Raw genomic sequence first — 17,779 nt, 5'->3', positions numbered from 1 at the left:
TTCTAGCCTACAATTTGGATATTTTGTTGGGGAAAGATTTTTGTACCAATAAAATTTTGCTTTGTCAGCTTAGGATTTGTCGGCAAAATGACATTTTCTAGTCGTTATAATATTAGGTAGATCAAATTTGTAAACTATGTGATGTGTCACCAATAGGAAAAAAATTCAGTGTGCTGAAAATACAGTCTAAAACACCAAATGTCATAATATATACTTGGTTGGAAATTTTTTATTTTCAAGTTTCCAACTAATTGTATTGTAACAGTTGGTGTTCCAAGCTATTTTCTCGATGCGCTGGAAAATCTCTTCACCAATTAAAAATAAACATATTAATTTACACTTAAGTAATAATCAAAGTATCAACAACTACGTCATAAAATTTACGAAATATGATCTTAATTAATGATCTCCATGGCATTACCCTTTATCTTAGCGTATACGTATGCCTTCACATGTTTATTTGCTGATATGCAGCTTGAGTAAAAATTTCTTTTTAAGAACATATATGTGAATATAAACATATATATCTAGTGATCCATGTTGCGTTATTTAAAAATAAACAAATTAATTAATTAATTAATAAATGAACTGTGTGCATGTCTGTGTAGAGTAATCCATATGCATGCTTGAATCCTGATCACCACGAAACCATAATATAAGCTACTCAAGGCCCGGAAGCTAGGATTGAAGAGAAAAACACCCAGTCAGATTAAGCCAATATATCAAAGTTAATACTTCGAAATGTAAGCTTTAAGATAGAAAAATCACTTACTACCTTGAGCAGTCGAGCTTCTTCAATGGCATGAAGCTTTTAGCATGAGATTGACTGCATCACAACTAAAATTTTCTCTTGGAAACTACATAAGGAATAGCATGTATACCTATAACGTTGAGAAAGTACGCCAATTTTTTCCTTCTGCACATTCATGTTTAAAAGTAATCCTCAAATGAACTTGCCCACAATGAAATGCAATTTGAGGTAGTCGAGTGTGTTCCATTTCCATTCCATGGGAATTACTACTAAACTTTGAGATGGTACAAGATTCATGAAATTTTTTACTTTTGAGATAGCCTCTTTAACATTTCTCGACTATAACAATGAGGGAATACTTCACCTTGTATCAAACAAGGGAGACCGAAAATCAACTACTAATAGCATCACAGAGCCAGCAGAAGATTGAGGAGGCCATGAAGAGGAGAGAGAAAATACACTCTTTTTTTGTAAGGACAGAGATAATACATTCAGTAAGGGGTACTGATGTTTATATGCAAAGCTGATTAGGTTTAAATAGTCCTATTTATTCTGTACAGTGCCAATATTACCACCCGTTAGTACACTTTCAAGACACTGTACTCCAGTGTGTGCGCTATGCAGTCCGTAGTACTCCTCATATTTTTGGGAAATTCATTATTGGTCTTCATATCTTCTTTATTTTCCTTTTCCTCATTGTGCCACGTGTTTAAATCACTAATTATAGGTAATCTTTCAATTTAATTAAATCTTATGTAAAAAAAGATATTTAAATATCATTTAGTATTACAAGATAGTTATATTCCTCTTTAGTATAAAATTTTTATAATTAAAAGCGTTCAGTTTTTTAATCTTCATTTGAATACTATCTATAAAGAAAAATTATTCGAATAAGAGATCGTTTATGCATTCAAATGTACAAAATGCATCGACTGTCACAGCCCGTTCCAAAATATTACATTTGTGGCTGTGAATGGACGAAATTGCCCTTAAGAAATACTAAGTATGTGAAGCTCAAGTTGATAATTATCTAGGTTCCTAAGTTTTGAAAATAAAATGGAATTTAATAAGGATGGAACTTAGATTTTTAGGTTAAAATTTTGTGGTTTGGAGTTGGGGATTGGAAAAGGACCACGTGGGATCCCCATTCCTTATTTCCCTCCCTAAAACCCGTAACTCCTTCTCTCTCTTTTTCTTCTTTCATCTCAAAAAACTCTCTCACTCTCTCTCTTACTCTCGAATATACGGACTCACACACAACCTCAATCAAACCTCCACGAACGTTCAATTTAAGACTACCATCGTGATCCTGAGGACTTCACGAACACGGGGATACCAAATTCAGGTGAGTTTCATTTCGAAAAACCCTAGTTTTTAAAGCCCCGTGAAATGGCACTGTTCATGATCTTCTAAATGACTACGTTTTAGGCTAAAACAAGCTCACAGTGAGCTTAAGGAGGTCACGAGGAGGCTCGGAGTGCCTCGTTTGAACAAAATGGACGTCGGGATCACGTGGTTCATCTTCGGCCGGTTTTCTTGGAATTTTTCCGGTGAGATTTCCTGGTTTTTAGAGCTTTAAAGTAGTATATTGTGATTCTACATGTTTGGGGCTTAATTTGATATATTATACGAAGAAAATGGTTGAGAAACGAAGGAGAACAAGGCATTTGAAAAATGCCCAGTTTTCCGGTCACCGGAAAAACCAGTCCGGCGACCCAAGGAAGAAGAAGGTGCGCGTGGGGCCCGTGGACCCGTGCCTTCCTTGGCGCGTGGGGGCGCGTTCTACAGTAAAAAATTATTTTAAAAATATGTCGACGTCCGTGACGTCGAGTAGATCACTGTGGTATATTCATATACCCAAATTGAGCACCGTATGAGAAAGTTATTAAGGATTGTTGGTTAGGTGTTCAAATAACGTTTTATAGTTTTTGCATTTAGGTGAAAATATGAATTGACGATCCGACCGTTGGATCATCACCAAACTTTGATACGTTGCAATACGTAATGTTTGAGGATTATTGGAACTTACGGATTGGGAATCCGAGTTACGGATCTTCCGGAATTGGAGTTGTAAGTTCATAAAATAAAATGTTAACCGTCACTTAGTTTTGTTAATTGACGGAGATCCGACCGTTGGATGGTGATGAAATTTTAGGATGTTATCCTAGAGATATATTGTGGACCTCTGGAAGTTATGGATTTAAAATCTGAGTGGTGGATCTTCCGGATCGAACTACGTAGTGACGTATTTTATATAAGTTATATATTCTATCGATATGAATTCTGAGGTTGGAATTGATTATTATTTTAGGCGCCGATCGTCATGACGCCTTGGCGTATTGTGCTAGGGAGTTGTAGGGCGAACTCCAGGTGAGTGGGCAGTTTTGTTTTCCGTATATATATATACTTGACGTTTTCCCAGAAATTGAAATGATATGAAAAGTATATTGAAATGTGAATTGAGATGCCATGCATAAAAGTATATGAAAAGTATATAGAAATGTGAATCGAATTGCCATGCATGAAATGATATGAAAAGTATGAATTGAGATATGATGCATATGAATGAATGGTGCGGCGGACGCACAGGTGAGTATCAGGTGAGTATTTAATTACTGTTATGATGATGTTGATGTATATTGAGCTCAAATCCTGCACCATGGTTTAGTGCTTATAGTATTCACCGCATCGCACGCTCGCCTTGGATCCAAGTAGATGCTGGTCGCACAGTCCACGCGGAGTGGGTGCGACGGGCCAGTCGAAGAGTGTTAGTGAGATTTCGACTGGTGGGTGACCTTAGATTATGTGCACAGATGATTGATGAGAAAGCACTAGAGCGTAACTTGTGTGCAGAAGGCCGGACAGGTCACGCGGAGTGACTCCGGCAGAGTGTGAGAGTGATAGATTTTGAGCTCTAGGTTCAACCGTGCAGGGCTATTAGAGGGCCTCCGGTTGATTACTTTCTTGCACCTGATATGATTATTGTTGATGCATCCATACTTAACTGTTGAATTAGACATGGCATGGCATGATTGATAAAGAAAAATGTTGAGATAGTAAAAATGAAGTTTGAGAATATATATGTATATTTATATTTTACATTTCTGGGAAAGTATACAGGTTTTACGGAGAGGGGTTACAACGTTTTGAGAAATGTTTGGATTTGGAAAAGAATTGTTTTACTGACCCACTCAATTTTGGTTTTGCGCCCCTCCAGGTTCAGGAATCACAAAGGTGTGGTGACTACGAGGAATTCGACGGTGTTATGACAGATTGGACAAAATTAGGACTCACCTTCGGGTGTATCAACTTATAAATTGTATCTTAAAGCTTCCGTACTGTGCAAATGGTTACGTCACTCTCACGTGACGGCCAGCATGCCCTCCTTCGGGACGGGGTGTGTCATCGACAGTGTGAGAACGAATTAATATATTTTTGATGAAGTACAATTATTGAATACATTTGAATGATCAAATGATATATGATTCAAAATACATATTAAGATAATAAATATAAATGAATTGTTATTAGCACTCCAAGAATCTCATTATACACTCTAAATTTTCTATATTTTGAATGAAAAATAAATTTGTGAAGAGTGTAGAATGAGATTTTTTGAATGCTAATAACACTTCTCTAAATATAATTATGAAATTAATAAAATAAAGATACATGACCTCGTGAATGATGTATGTATTATTCAAAAAAATATTAAAAACAAATTGAAAAAGGACGCTGTTGTTGCCACCACTTATGCAATGATCGTCGCTGCCATTACCAACCCCCAACACCCCATTACAGCTCATAAAAGCACATCATAAGCAATTTATGAAATAAATTTACTGGAATACTAATTTCCCCCTTAGTTTAGGTCACCAATGTTTAAATTTAGGGGTGTGATATACACATACCTTTTTTTACTTCTCTCATATTTTTTTTTTTTGTCGAATCAGATGAATTGAAGAAGATCAATTGACAGAAATTAACAAGGGGTGTATGAAAAGTAAAAATGGATGTGTGGATAACACACCCCTAAATTTATCACAACTTTCATTCCAAATTTAATTTTTATGCGTAGTTTTGTTTGTTCAAATTTACTTTGACATTTCAATTAGTATTAAAATCTAATTTAAATTTTAGTGGTAATATTAGGTAAATCAAATTTGCAAATCAAATGATGTGTTACCCATAAAAAATAAGCACATTAATCAAAACTTAAATAATAATTCAATAATCAGCAACCACATCATTTGATGTAAAAATTTAATTTGCCTAGCATTAACCAATTGCAATATATGGTCAATAGTGATTTGCCTAGCATCCAATGGAATAATGACTACGTAAATATTATTGGTACACAAGAAGCCCAAAGCCGCTTCACCTTCTGAGACTACGACCTAGTTTGGAAGTGAGGTGCTTAAAAAAAAAGCACCCATGAAAAAAAGCTGTGAGGGTTTTAGGTGTTTGGTAAACTGAAAAAAAATGGCTTATTTTGGAAGCTGCTGTGAGAATAAGCTGAAATCAAAGGAAAAAGCTGAAGCTGCTATTTGTAGCTTTGGAAAACTGGCTTTTTTTCAAAGCACTCGAAGCTACAGTGCTTCTTTAATGAAAAGACCCACTATTAGACTGCTTTTTTTTTCCAAAAGCACTTTTACAAAAAAGTTTACCAAACACTCTGCTGATTTATTTCACAGCCGCTTATTCTCACAGCACAGCCGCTTATTCTCACAGCAGCTTTTTTTCAAAGCACAGCAATGTGTACGGCCTGCCACCTGTGCAAAGAAAAGTAAAACCTAGAACACATTATAAAAGCAAAGCCTATACAACGTAGTATTCAGAGTCAAGTAACCATGGCTTCTATGTCAGCTTCACTCGTCACCTCCACCACAAGTATCATCCCCACAACTTCTCTCTTCCCTTTCTCCCAAAAGTATCACCGAATTTCCTTATTTGAAAACCCTAGGCATTCCAATTTACAAGCCGTCTCATGCAAAGCCACAAATAATAGTAGTGACCAAAACAAAAACCCTTCCACTAGCTCCAACGATCACGACCATGAAAACCCTTCTCCAGTAAACCTAGACAGAAGACATGTACTTATAGGTCTCGGAAGCCTGTACGGTGGAGTGGCTGGTCTTGGCAGCGACCCCTTCGCTGTTGCAAAGCCAGTGTCGCCGCCTGACCTAGCCAAATGCGGACCTGCGGACTTTCCAAGTGGAGCAGTCCCGACCAACTGTTGCCCGCCAACGTCCCAAAAAATCGTAGACTTCAAATTCCCCTTCCCTACCAAACTCCGCGTCAGGCCGGCAGCTCACGCCGTGGATAAAGCCTACATCGAAAAATACTCAAAAGCCATCGAGCTCATGAAAGCCCTCCCGGACGACGATCCGCGTAGCTTCACCCAGCAAGCCGATATCCACTGTGCCTATTGCAACGGTGTGTACGACCAAGTCGGATTCCCCAACCTGGAGCTCCAAATCCATCAATGCTGGCTTTTCTTCCCCTTCCATCGTTACTACCTATACTTCCACGAAAGAATCTTGGCCAAACTCATAGACGATCCGACCTTCGCGTTGCCGTTTTGGAACTGGGACGCGCCAGCTGGCATGCAACTCCCTGCCTTGTACGCTAACCCGGACTCTCCGCTTTACGACGAGCTCCGCGCTGCCAGCCATCAGCCGCCGACTCTCATCGATCTTGACTTCAACGGCACGGATGAAACAATGTCCAAGGATGCTCAAATCGAAGCCAACCTCAAAATCATGTATAGGCAGATGGTTTCCAACTCCAAGAAACCGCTGTTGTTCTTTGGTTCGCCCTACAGGGCTGGCACTGAACCAGATCCAGGGGCCGGTGCAATCGAACAGACCCCACATGGTCCGGTTCATACATGGACCGGAGATAACACGCAACCTAATTATGAAGACATGGGGAATTTTTACTCCGCTGCAAGGGATCCAATATTTTTTTCGCACCATTCGAATATAGATCGAATGTGGAATATTTGGAAAAGTATAGGGACTAAAAATAAAGATATTAACGATAAGGATTGGTTGGATACGGGGTTTTTGTTTTATGACGAGAATGCTGAGCTTGTTAGGGTCACGGTGAGGGACACTCTTGATAATAAAAAGCTAGGGTATACGTATGAAGATGTTGAGATTCCATGGCTCAACTCTAGACCGACGCCACGTCGGACAAAGCTTGCGAGAAAGGCAAAGGCGGCTGGAGTGGCGAAGGCCGCTGAGACGACGTCATCAGGGAAGGTGGTGGCGGGTAAAGATTTTCCAATAAATTTGGAGACGAAGATAAGTACGGTGGTGTCAAGGCCGAAGCCGAAGAAGAGGAGCAAGAAGGAGAAAGAGGATGAGGAGGAGATATTGGTGATTCAGGGGATTGAGCTTGACAAAGATGTGGCTGTGAAGTTTGATGTGTATGTGAATGACGTGGACGATGAGGATGCGGCACCGAGTGGACCCGACAAGAGCGAGTTTGCTGGGAGTTTTGTGAGTGTGCCACATAAGCAGAAGGAAAAGAGCAAGAGTTGTTTAAGGTTGGGGTTAACGGACCTGTTGGAGGATTTGGGTGCTGAAGATGATGAGAGTGTGGTGGTGACTTTGGTGCCCAGGTACGGCGCTCAGGCTGTTAAGATCGGTAGCATCAAAATTGAGTTTCTTGCTTGAACAAACTGTGCTGAAACCTTTTCAGTTTCTAGTTAATGTGATCATTTTTTCCTCAATCTATATTTTAAAATTATACCAAATTAAGTTTTCAGTGTTTATTGTATTAGTATGGTTTTACTGTAGCCCTTCCCCATTTTCTACTTCCTGGCAGATTGTTGTGTGAATCGTAAACAGTAAAAACTACATATTATTACTTGTAAAATGATTAATGGCTACAATTTGATTATTTCGGTCACACGTCAAACCAGCATCCATAAATTAAAGGTGCAACACCTTATTTGGGATAAAGTGTGAACTTAATTTTCATTGTGCCATATAGCATATTAAGTCACCCGTCAAACCCTATAAATTGTTTCCTTATATTAATGCAATAGATTGTGATTCACCTTTTATATATACTCTGAGGGCAAGTTTAGTAAACTGCCGTTTGTTCATGGAAAATGGATTCAATGATTATGACAAGTTCATCATTTTTTTGAACAAACGATATTATCTACACTAAAGGGAGATGGGTCGGTATATAAATAGTTGAGTATATATGTTATTACAAAATTGCGATCTTATCATATTTTCCGTACCATATTTGTAGTATTTTTCTAATAAAAATGAGATATGCATGTGTTGATAGGCAAATAGAACCCACATGTGTTGATGGACCCTACCTTTATCAGAGAAAGAGTACAAATGTGATAAATATAACATTACTCATGTTATTATGAATGTATAGTTATAATGTCTACACTCTACAAAATAAAAATAACCATACTTGATCTTCTCTCTGAAATCATTTCAATCTTGTTAATGAAAATCATATATAGGAAACTCTCACAGCTAAGTATAGGAATCTCTCTATCTCTAGTCTCTCCTTAGGCCATCTCCAACTGAAGGATGGCTTGTTTTAGCCTTTTAGTCATTCAAGAAATTAATATTTTAATGAACAGTGTAGGATCATATTTCTTACCATCTCCAACTTTTAAATTTAAAAATTTTTGGCCGAAAACAAAAAAAATTCAAATCCAACGGCTAGGATGATACGCTCTCGTGCCACAAACAAGTATCTACATCAGGATCTTGTTACACATCTTTGGGCCGCAAGAAGCATGAAGTACGCATTTTAAGTTTTATGTTGTTAAATGTTTTTTTTTATGTTGTATAATTTGTATGTTATTTAATGTTATTTAATATTGTTTAATATTGTTTAATGTTGTTCCATGTTACAACGGGAAAGCAACGTTTTCTTAGTTTAGTGTTGGGTTAAGATAAGTCTACAACGGGAAACTTTGATTATCTTGCAAAGTCGATTGCATAACCCCTTTATTCTTCATGGTATCTTTGTCAACCCAACGTTTTCTTAGTTTAGTGTTGGGTTGCCTCTTTACGCAAAAGCTAGAGAAACGCGTTTAATTTGTACACGGTCACGGTCACGGTCACGGTCACGGTGACATTTTGGATATGTGACAGATCTCGGTCAATTGGCCAAATAAGAAATAACTAACATGCCTGCCAGAAGGAAAATTATTGTTTAATTGATTTCATGAATTGTTATAATAGCAATAGTTCTGGTTGATGCACTTGGGTCCTCTCTGAGCTTAATGAGAGGATCCTTCTGAACAATGAACTTTGACCGTTGGATGAAAATCGAACGGTTATAATTATTATAACTTTAAAGAGATCATCTGTTTGTAATCGTTAGATTTTCATCCAACGACCCAAGTCATTTGATCAGGAAGGATCCTCTCCTTGGGCTTAAGGGAGGATCCAAGTCCCTAGTTGATTTACGTATGTAGTGCACATGGCCACCTCTACAACCTTTGACTTCGTAGAAGAAAATGGTTGCCTAAAATCTCATCGTTGATCAGCTACTTTATATGTACATTTTGACAATAATTTAATGTATAAGTTGCATAAAAATGAGGCCGATAAAATGTATAACTATCAAGGTATAAAATATCGATGATATCGGAAATATCGGTAGTTTAAAAATACGGAAATTTCGATGGAAATATCGGGATATTATCGATATCGATAAAAATTGAATAAAAACTACGGAAATTGTAAGAAAAACTTGGAAATTTTTATTGAAACTTTGCAGGATGTTTATTTAGTCAATTATCTATTAGTTTATCACAAAAAATTGGAAGGAAATGCATTGCATGATAGATATAATTGATTTAAGTTGATTATATAGCGAGCTGGCAAACATTGTGATTATAGAAAATATGTAGTAATTAATGAAAGAAGTTTAAACACACTATAATCATTTATATATAATGAATTAGTACAATATTTTACACTTTATACATTGCATGGTAAGATACATGAGTGACTTAGCAAGGTCTAAAATATTGATGATATTGGAAATATCAGTAGTCTAAAAACACGAAAATTTCAATAAAAATATCAGGATATTATGAATATTTTAGACCATGATAACTACTAATGATATGTCAATCGTTGTCGTTTAATTTTCTTTTATGGTGCTTAAATACTTTACGTAACTCTTTTGAAAGTGAGCTACAATCTAGTAAAAAAAAAAATTGATGTAGGAGTTGATAGATAGGAGACTAGTCTATGATAATGATGAAGACAAAAGTTAGGCTCGTAGTGTTGGAATTTCGCTTCTCAATGTTTGAAGTTAAACTCTTATTTATTTGTTTATTGGTTATTATTTATTTGGTTGGGAAAGTCCAAAGAACACAGAGAAAATTTGGATATCGTCTTTATCATCTGTTGTTCCATGAAAGTGTGTTACATCGCATGTTCATACGAGGAATAATGATTTTTTTTGTTTTTATCACGAAGATAATTTTCATTACATTAAAAATTAGTACAAGGCTCAAAATAACTAGATAAACAACTATAGAAAAGGTAAAAGGACCAAGCAAAATAAGAACGGCAACCCAAAAAACAATGAGAGGTCCATATCAGCTTTAGGTCCGAAGGTTGCGAAAAACCAACAATAAAAATTCTACTCTCAAGAAGAATTAATTAGAGGATAATTATTGCGTTTCCTACCTGAGGGAATATACAAAGTTAAGTGTGAGTAACTAACATATTTACGATGAGATCGTCCATTTTTTTATATATTTTGATGACCGAAGGATTTCCAATTTGAATAACTTTTTTATAGGAAGATATCCACATGATATAAATTTATATAATAAAGATACATTATTAGAGAATGGTAAAATATGTGCATTCACTCACAAAGGGAACACAAGTATTATTATTAATTATATATATCACCCTCATTAGTCTGTCTCATAAAAGAATACTATTTGTTGAGGAGAAAACATTGCCTGTTGATGTGAAGTGGAACCGGCGTTGCAAAGATGAGTTGAGCTGAAGCCTAATTTCTTAATTAAGGATTTTAGAATCCATTAAAATCTTATTTTAACGAAAAATTACATTTTTACACTAAAAAGTCAAACATGGTACTATTCACTTTTCCCTTTATTTTGTCCTTATCGTTAAAACTGGGGGTGGGCCCGGGCCAGGCTGGGCCCAATTTTGAAGTGACCGAACTGGATCCGGGCTTAAGAGAAACGGGCCGAGAACAACATTTTCTAATATAGGAATCGAACCTAACCTGGCCCGATTGAAATGGGCTGGTTCGGGCCGGGTCCACAGTTCCTTTATTGATTTTTTTTTCTGGGATACAATTCAATCGGTTTGAATTTGATACAATCAAACTAGCATTGCCAATAACAATCAAATGGGCATGTCAAGATCCATCAATAACTATCATATACAAGCAATTAATCACAAACAAAACCAGAAAAAATTCAATTGAGCTTGCGATATCCACCCATGCCCACACCCTTTCCTTCGTATTCTTCTGCAACTTAATAGCATCGCCCGTACCATTACCAGTCAATGCTGTCTCCGCCCATGCCCACCTCACCACCCACAATGAGATTCGACATAGCCCAACCCACATCTGCCTCTTCTCCTGCTCAAATTCAATTTAATTCAACAGAAGTTTCAAACACAGTCGATTCAAATTCAATTCAATATATATTTGAAATTGGAACATAACAGAGGTCAAGGTTCAAGAACCCAACAAAATCCCTAAATCTAGAAAACCCTAATTTAATTTTCAATCCTAAATCCCTAAAATGTAATACCTTAAAACTGAATAGGACTATGAGCAGAGTTGTGCGCTGCAAATATGGGTCTAATTCAGACAGAAGAGGAGTCGTTTCGAGTTGTTCAACTTCGTCTGTCCCTTTAAGTTCGTCACAGAAAGTGAGACATGGTGGCAGACGTAGCGAGGAAGACATGAGTAAATCAGGAGAGATGGAGGTCTGACGATGATGATGGCGGGGTACGGAGCTGGGACGGTGGGAGGCTGGGAGCGAGTTAAGAGGAGGTCTCGAGGTATGATTAAAATGAAAGGAGTTAGGGAAGAGAGATTGAAAAGACTAGGGATGACTGATGAGGAAAAGAAATGGGCCGGGTTTGAGTGAAATGAAAAGTGTCGGGGAAGAGAGATAGAGAAGACTAGGGATGAGGAAAAGAAACGGGTCGGGCCGGGGGCCCGTTCCCTTCTATTTTAAGACCCGCCCCGCCCCGATAATTTCATATACCCGAATAACCTCGCCCCGTTTTGTGTTTAGAAATATTCGACCAGTCCTGTACCTGCCCCGAACTTGAATTACCCGCCCCTACCCGCGGTTCCTGTACCCGTTTGCCCACCCCTAGTTAAAACTCAAAGTTTTCAAGCCTTTTTCATTAGTTTTCCTTAAAATCTTTAGGGGGTGTAGTCAAACTTGGATTTGAGAGGATTTTAAAAGACTTTAAAATTATAGTGTAGTCAATTAAAAGATTTTAAAGGATTTTAGAATCCATTAAAATCTAGGTGTAGTCAATTAAAAGATTTTAGAATCCATTCAAATATAGGTATAGTCAATTAAAAGATTTTAAAGGATTTTAGAATCCATCCAAATCTAAGTGTATTAAAAAAATTAAGATTTTAAAGGATTTTAAAAAGTTGTGGATTTTGTGGGATTTGAAAGCATACCATGTATAACCAAAACTAAAAAGAATCAAACCTCACCCCCTAGGATTTCAAATCTTTCCCCCACAATCCACCGCAATCCATTCAAATTCTTTAAAATCCATATGAATTTTGTAAGAGTTTAATCATCTTAAATCCTATCAAATCTATCACTTTTAAAATCCTTTAAAATCTTAGTTTCACTACACCCCCCCCTAAAATGTTGTTAACTCCCTCTACCTTCATGATTTGAAACTCCTATTTTTTTAAATTATTGTAACAATTTCGAATTTTCTCACTCTTTTTAATAATAATAATTTTATTTAAAGAAAAAAATTGCTGTAAAAGAGCTCAATTTGCTAGAACTGATAAGCAACTGAAATTGATTAAAAATATAAAAGAAAAAAACAAAGACTACTATTAAAATCTATTGGGTTGCTTAACAATACTAAAAAAAAACGCAACTTGTTGGAAATAAAATATAGAGAAAAGAGAATAAGAGAGACAGGAGAGATTGAGATGAGAAAATTAGTCTTCCATTATCATTAGCCATCTTTACATAGGGCAACAAATACATGAGTTATCATCCAAAGGTACCGCAAGAGCGTTTCTACATATTTATGGTGTTTATGATGGTTTACTACCATACAACGTATAAAGATATCTACTTTTTTTTCCACGACACTCCCCTTTAGATGTTCGTGTCTCAATGATAAATTATGTTTACAGTTAATGATAGTTGCCTTGATAAAATCTTGCTTGAAAAATCCAATGGGACAGAACCAAAGCGAAGGAGAAAAACCGAGCACAGTTCATAAAACATTGATAAGGTGTTTATTTTAAATACATTTAAGTATTAAATACATGATTGACCTATTCATAATTAACATATATATTGCTGATATTGTCACAGCCCGTCCTGGAAGATTATTCTCGATGACGTAGAATGACGGAATTACCCTCGGATGTTAAATGATGTGTGTGAGTTATTATTGGGTTAAATTGTTTTAGATTGGTGACCCAATTACAACTAAGATTTTTCTTAGTTTTGATTGGTGGCTTTTGGACCATACACACACCTATCTTATTTCTCTTTCCTTCTCGTGCCCTCTCTCTCGCAGACTCTCACTCTCTCTCTCCCTTCTTCGTACGGACCAACCCAGAAACCCTCTTAAACCTTGTAGATCGAAGGTTTTAAGATCACCATTGTGTTCGTGAGAACCATACGAATTCAAAGGTACCATTTTCAGGTAAGGAAACCTTCGATTTCACGTGGAAACCCTAGCTCCGACTTTGTGCATTGTTCATGCATACGTAAAATCTTGTGTTTCAGGGAATTTGAATCTTATAGGAAGCTTAAGGAGGTCCTCACGAGTCTCGGGGTACTTCGTTGGAAGGAATTGGACGTCGGAGGGCTGAGATCGACGTATATCTAGGTAAGTCGAACTATCGAGCTTTCTCAGGGAAAAACTAGTAGATTTTAAGCCTTGAAACTTATATAAAGTGATTCTACATGTTATTAGCTTCATTTTGGTACCAATTTCATAAAAAATGGTGAAGAAAAGAAGAAGAATAAGCAATTTAAAGTTTTACCCAGAAATTGGCGAAGTCGTCGGCGACCGATGACTCATCGGAGAAGAAAGGAGTATATTCCATCAAGGTTGACGGAATATGCTCATTCCGTCAGTCATCTTTAACAGTTACCATTGGGTTTTAATGGAATATTCCCTAGAATATTCCTGACGACGTTGACTGACACCATCAGTATGCTTGTCACATGGCCGCGCGTGGGGGCGCGTAGGGCCGTGCCCTTGCCGGCGCGTGGCGGCGCGTGAGGGGTCAGAAAAATATTCTAAAAATTTGGGGATGATCCTGAGGTTGTGTAGGTCACTGTGGTATATTCAAATACAAAAATTGAGCATTGTATGAGAGTTATTGGCTAGTTTTTTGTATGTGCTCTAAAATAACATTTTTATAGTTAATTCGCATATAGGTGAGACTTATCACGAGGACGAGCGTATTCAAAGGCGACTCGGGGGCTATGACCCTTCGACATACTAGTGAGTGGGCTTTTGGTTTTCAGTATATATTTATATACTTGATATTTTTCCAGAAATATGTGTTTAAATGAAAGTATGCCTTAAATGCCATGCATATGAATTTATATTTCGTATATGATGCATTATATATAATTGTGGTGATGTGGATGCTCAGGTAAGCTCATGTGAGTTATGTTTGGTTATGTGAATTATCGATGATCTGATATGTGATAGAATAACGTTGAGCTCATAAAACTGCACTTAGGGTGATTGTGATTTAGCCAGAGTTATGGCACATAATAGCGGAGCCAGAAAATTTTTCTTGGGTGGGCTAACTAAAATTATTAGCATATAATCTTATGAATTTTTTTATTTTTTGCCTACATAAAATTATATAGTAATCTACATAAAAGTAGGAACATGAAGTACTAATCCAAACAAGTTTATTAATTACTTTCCAACTAATTTTTACACAAATAAAACATGCATACAAAAAAGCAATAGAAAGAGAACAAATATTATCACTTTTGTTGATAACAAGTACCCAAAAGAAAAAAAGGTTAGGGGATACCAATTCAAGTCGTGCTGTAGATATATGGAATGAAATTGAAATCTTTTGTTATTATTAGAATCGATATTGTTGTTGAGCCCTTTTTATTAGTTACAAATACAAAAACCTTGAAACATGGACTATTCCCATAATCTTTAACCCTAATAGACAAATTCAAGGACTAAAAAAAAATTAACCTAACAATTGAATCAAGAAATAGGTTAAATGAAGACATGAAGAGCATACCTAGTGTTGAATTTCATTAGAAAATAATTTGATGGTGATTCATAGTTTTTCTTTTCTTAGGGTAGATGGTTTAATTTTTTTTGTTTTGAACGAATAGGTAAAAAGCATGGGGAATAGGAAAAACCTAATTATGTATTAATTTACCATTTTTACTTTTAGCCTAAAATTAATAAAATAATATAAGGTAATAAAAGTATTATTTATAAATTAAGAAACACATTAACTAATAATTTTGGCAGGATTTAGGTGGGCTATTATACATACAATAAGCAACAACAAACTCATATATAAACTATTATACCAACAGTTTGTTAAAATCCTCCCTAGGCTACAACCCACTGTAGCCTTGGGTGTAGCTCCACCAGTGATGGCACAGGCCTGTATATAATGTCACTTCCCGCACCATATGCTTATATTGGATCCAATTTAGGTGCACAGTCTTGTCGTACAGACCTTTATTATGGTTCCGACTCATAGGTGACTAGCGATTTATCGCCCAACTATTATGTGAGAGTAGTATTGAGCATGATTATATTACACCTGTTTGTACCATACTTGATCAATCCCGAAACTATTGAGCACCGGTCAACGTTATACCGTCAAGGACCCATAAGAGTTTCCCTCAAACCAGGAGGCCAATCACAGCGCGACACGTGTCAATATCAGAAGCCAATCACAACACGACACGTGTCAATGTCAGAATGAAACTAGAAACTCTCTTCTATAAATAGAGATCATTCTCTCACAATATTTCCTAATGTCATTTGTACTAAATTATTCACTAGTACTCACTAAAGGAGAGCTTGAACCTATGTACTTGTGTAAACCCTTCACAATTAATAAGAACTCATCTACTCCGTGGACGTAGCCAATCTGGGTGAACCACGTACATCTTGTGTTTGCTTCCCTGTCTTTATCCATTTACATACTTATCCATACTAGTGACCAGAGCAATCTAGTGAAGGTCACAAACTTAACACTTTTTGTTGTACCAAAGTCCTCACTGATTTTGTGCATCAACAACACCCATTATTGTCGTACAGACCTTTTCATTTGGTTCCAACTCTTGTGCAGTATATTGCCGTATAGGTCATTGTAGTGACTTCGGCTAGATTGACTTTTGAGCTATGAATTCAGCTGTACAGACTACTACAGGGGTTCCGGCTAACATGTTATATTTCTATGAAATTACTCTTACCTGATTTGCTTACTCTGTTATATCTTGGCATGGCATATATATGAATATGATTATGTGAAGTATGATTTGAATGGATATATTTACATATATATTTATGTATATGCTTATATCTTGATTCTGGGAAAAATTATACATGTTTACAGCGAGGGGTTAGATATATTGATAAATGAAATGGTTTTGTAAAACATTTGTTTTTGCCCACTCACGTTTTCTATTTTGTGCCCCTTCAGGTTTTAAGTAAGTTTGCAGTTGCTGGGTGTGAGGACTTCGACGGTTCTGACTTATCTAAATAATTGTAAGACATTTTATGGTACTGTATAATTAGTACTTGTCCTACTGGATTGCACCTAGACTTTCTATGCTCTGATTAGGAGTATTTACTTTTGTATCTTACTCCTAACACTTCCTGTTTAGTAGTGCACTCTAATAGATTCGGTTTTTAATTATTCATATATTTCTTATCATTATTGCTTCCGCACTGTGCACATGTCTACGTCACTCTCACGTGACGGCCAGCATACCTTGATCTCGGTCGGGGTGTGTCAAATATATTGTCAATATTGTAACTTTTTATCAATTTTATACAAAATCACCATTTTTCTTTTAAATTTCCAACCAATTATATCAATACACCTAGAGATACAGGACTGTGTTTCCTAAGCATTGATTAGAGCTTCTGTCTATGGTAGTTGTTGTTGATGTTAGCTTTTAATTTGGTTCTACATGATTGACTTATTCATAATTAATATAAAAATTGCTAATATATTGTCAATATTGTAACTTTTTATTGATTTGATACGAAATCACCATTTTTGTTTTAAGTTTCCAACCAATTATATCATTACACCTGGAGATACATAAATGTTTCCAAAGCATTGATAAGAGCTTTAGTCTCTGGTAGTTGTTATTGATGTTAGCTTTTAATTTGGTTCTACCAATCATACCAGAATACAGTGCTAAAGGTACTTGATACTTTGTACCGTGATCGAGATTAAGCAAGGTTCTCTGTACTGGAACTCAATAGCAGCCCATAGGCCACAAGGCCTCCGTTTCAGATTTCAGTTGCGTTCTTGCAAACCCTAAATTTTACCGACACTTTTCGAGTGAAACCCAAAGAACAAGAGTAAGCAATTTGTAGTTTTTATTTGATTTTTGTGAGTTTGTTAGTTATTTGCATTTCAGCTAAATGAATGTAATTATTACTATGATTTGTGGAGAAGGATAGTTGTTTGATTGACTATGTGCTTGTGTTGTTCTTGGTGTTTCTAGATTTAAAATAAAATAAAATTCAAGTATAAATAAAAAAACAAAAC

At 36.3% G+C, this 17,779-nt stretch overlaps 1 protein-coding gene and 1 long non-coding RNA gene across 3 annotated transcripts; both read left to right on the top strand.

Annotated features, from left to right (window-relative positions):
- The first annotated feature begins 5,586 nt into the window (after positions 1–5,586).
- On the top strand, positions 5,587–7,828 carry LOC126587659 (polyphenol oxidase, chloroplastic-like). The gene has a single exon (XM_050252747.1). It carries the CDS (start codon positions 5,602–5,604, stop codon positions 7,432–7,434), a length of 1,833 nt encoding a protein of 610 aa, XP_050108704.1. The 5' UTR covers positions 5,587–5,601; the 3' UTR covers positions 7,435–7,828.
- A 5,516-nt stretch (positions 7,829–13,344) lies between these two features.
- LOC126587668 (uncharacterized) lies at positions 13,345–17,562 on the top strand. Of its 2 annotated transcripts, none has more exons than XR_007611147.1 (4): positions 13,345–13,414; positions 13,555–13,869; positions 14,427–14,493; positions 16,697–17,185. It is a non-coding gene; the product is annotated as an uncharacterized LOC126587668 (long non-coding RNA). The 2 variants fall into 2 exon arrangements; XR_007611148.1 differs by lacking the exon at positions 13,345–13,414 and adding an exon at positions 17,414–17,562 and having other exon boundaries at positions 13,454–13,869; positions 16,697–16,761.
- Positions 17,563–17,779: the final 217 nt, after the last annotated feature.

Source organism: Malus sylvestris, chromosome 10 (assembly GCF_916048215.2).
Source record: "Malus sylvestris chromosome 10, drMalSylv7.2, whole genome shotgun sequence".
NCBI classification, from domain to species: domain Eukaryota; kingdom Viridiplantae; phylum Streptophyta; class Magnoliopsida; order Rosales; family Rosaceae; genus Malus; species Malus sylvestris.
This window is presented reverse-complemented; position numbering and strand designations above follow the sequence as displayed.

What these genes read in the sequence shown, in the direction of transcription:
- LOC126587659 (XM_050252747.1), top strand. Translation starts at nt 5,602, where the DNA reads ATGGCTTCTATGTCAGCTTCACTCGTCACCTCCACCACAAGTATCATC.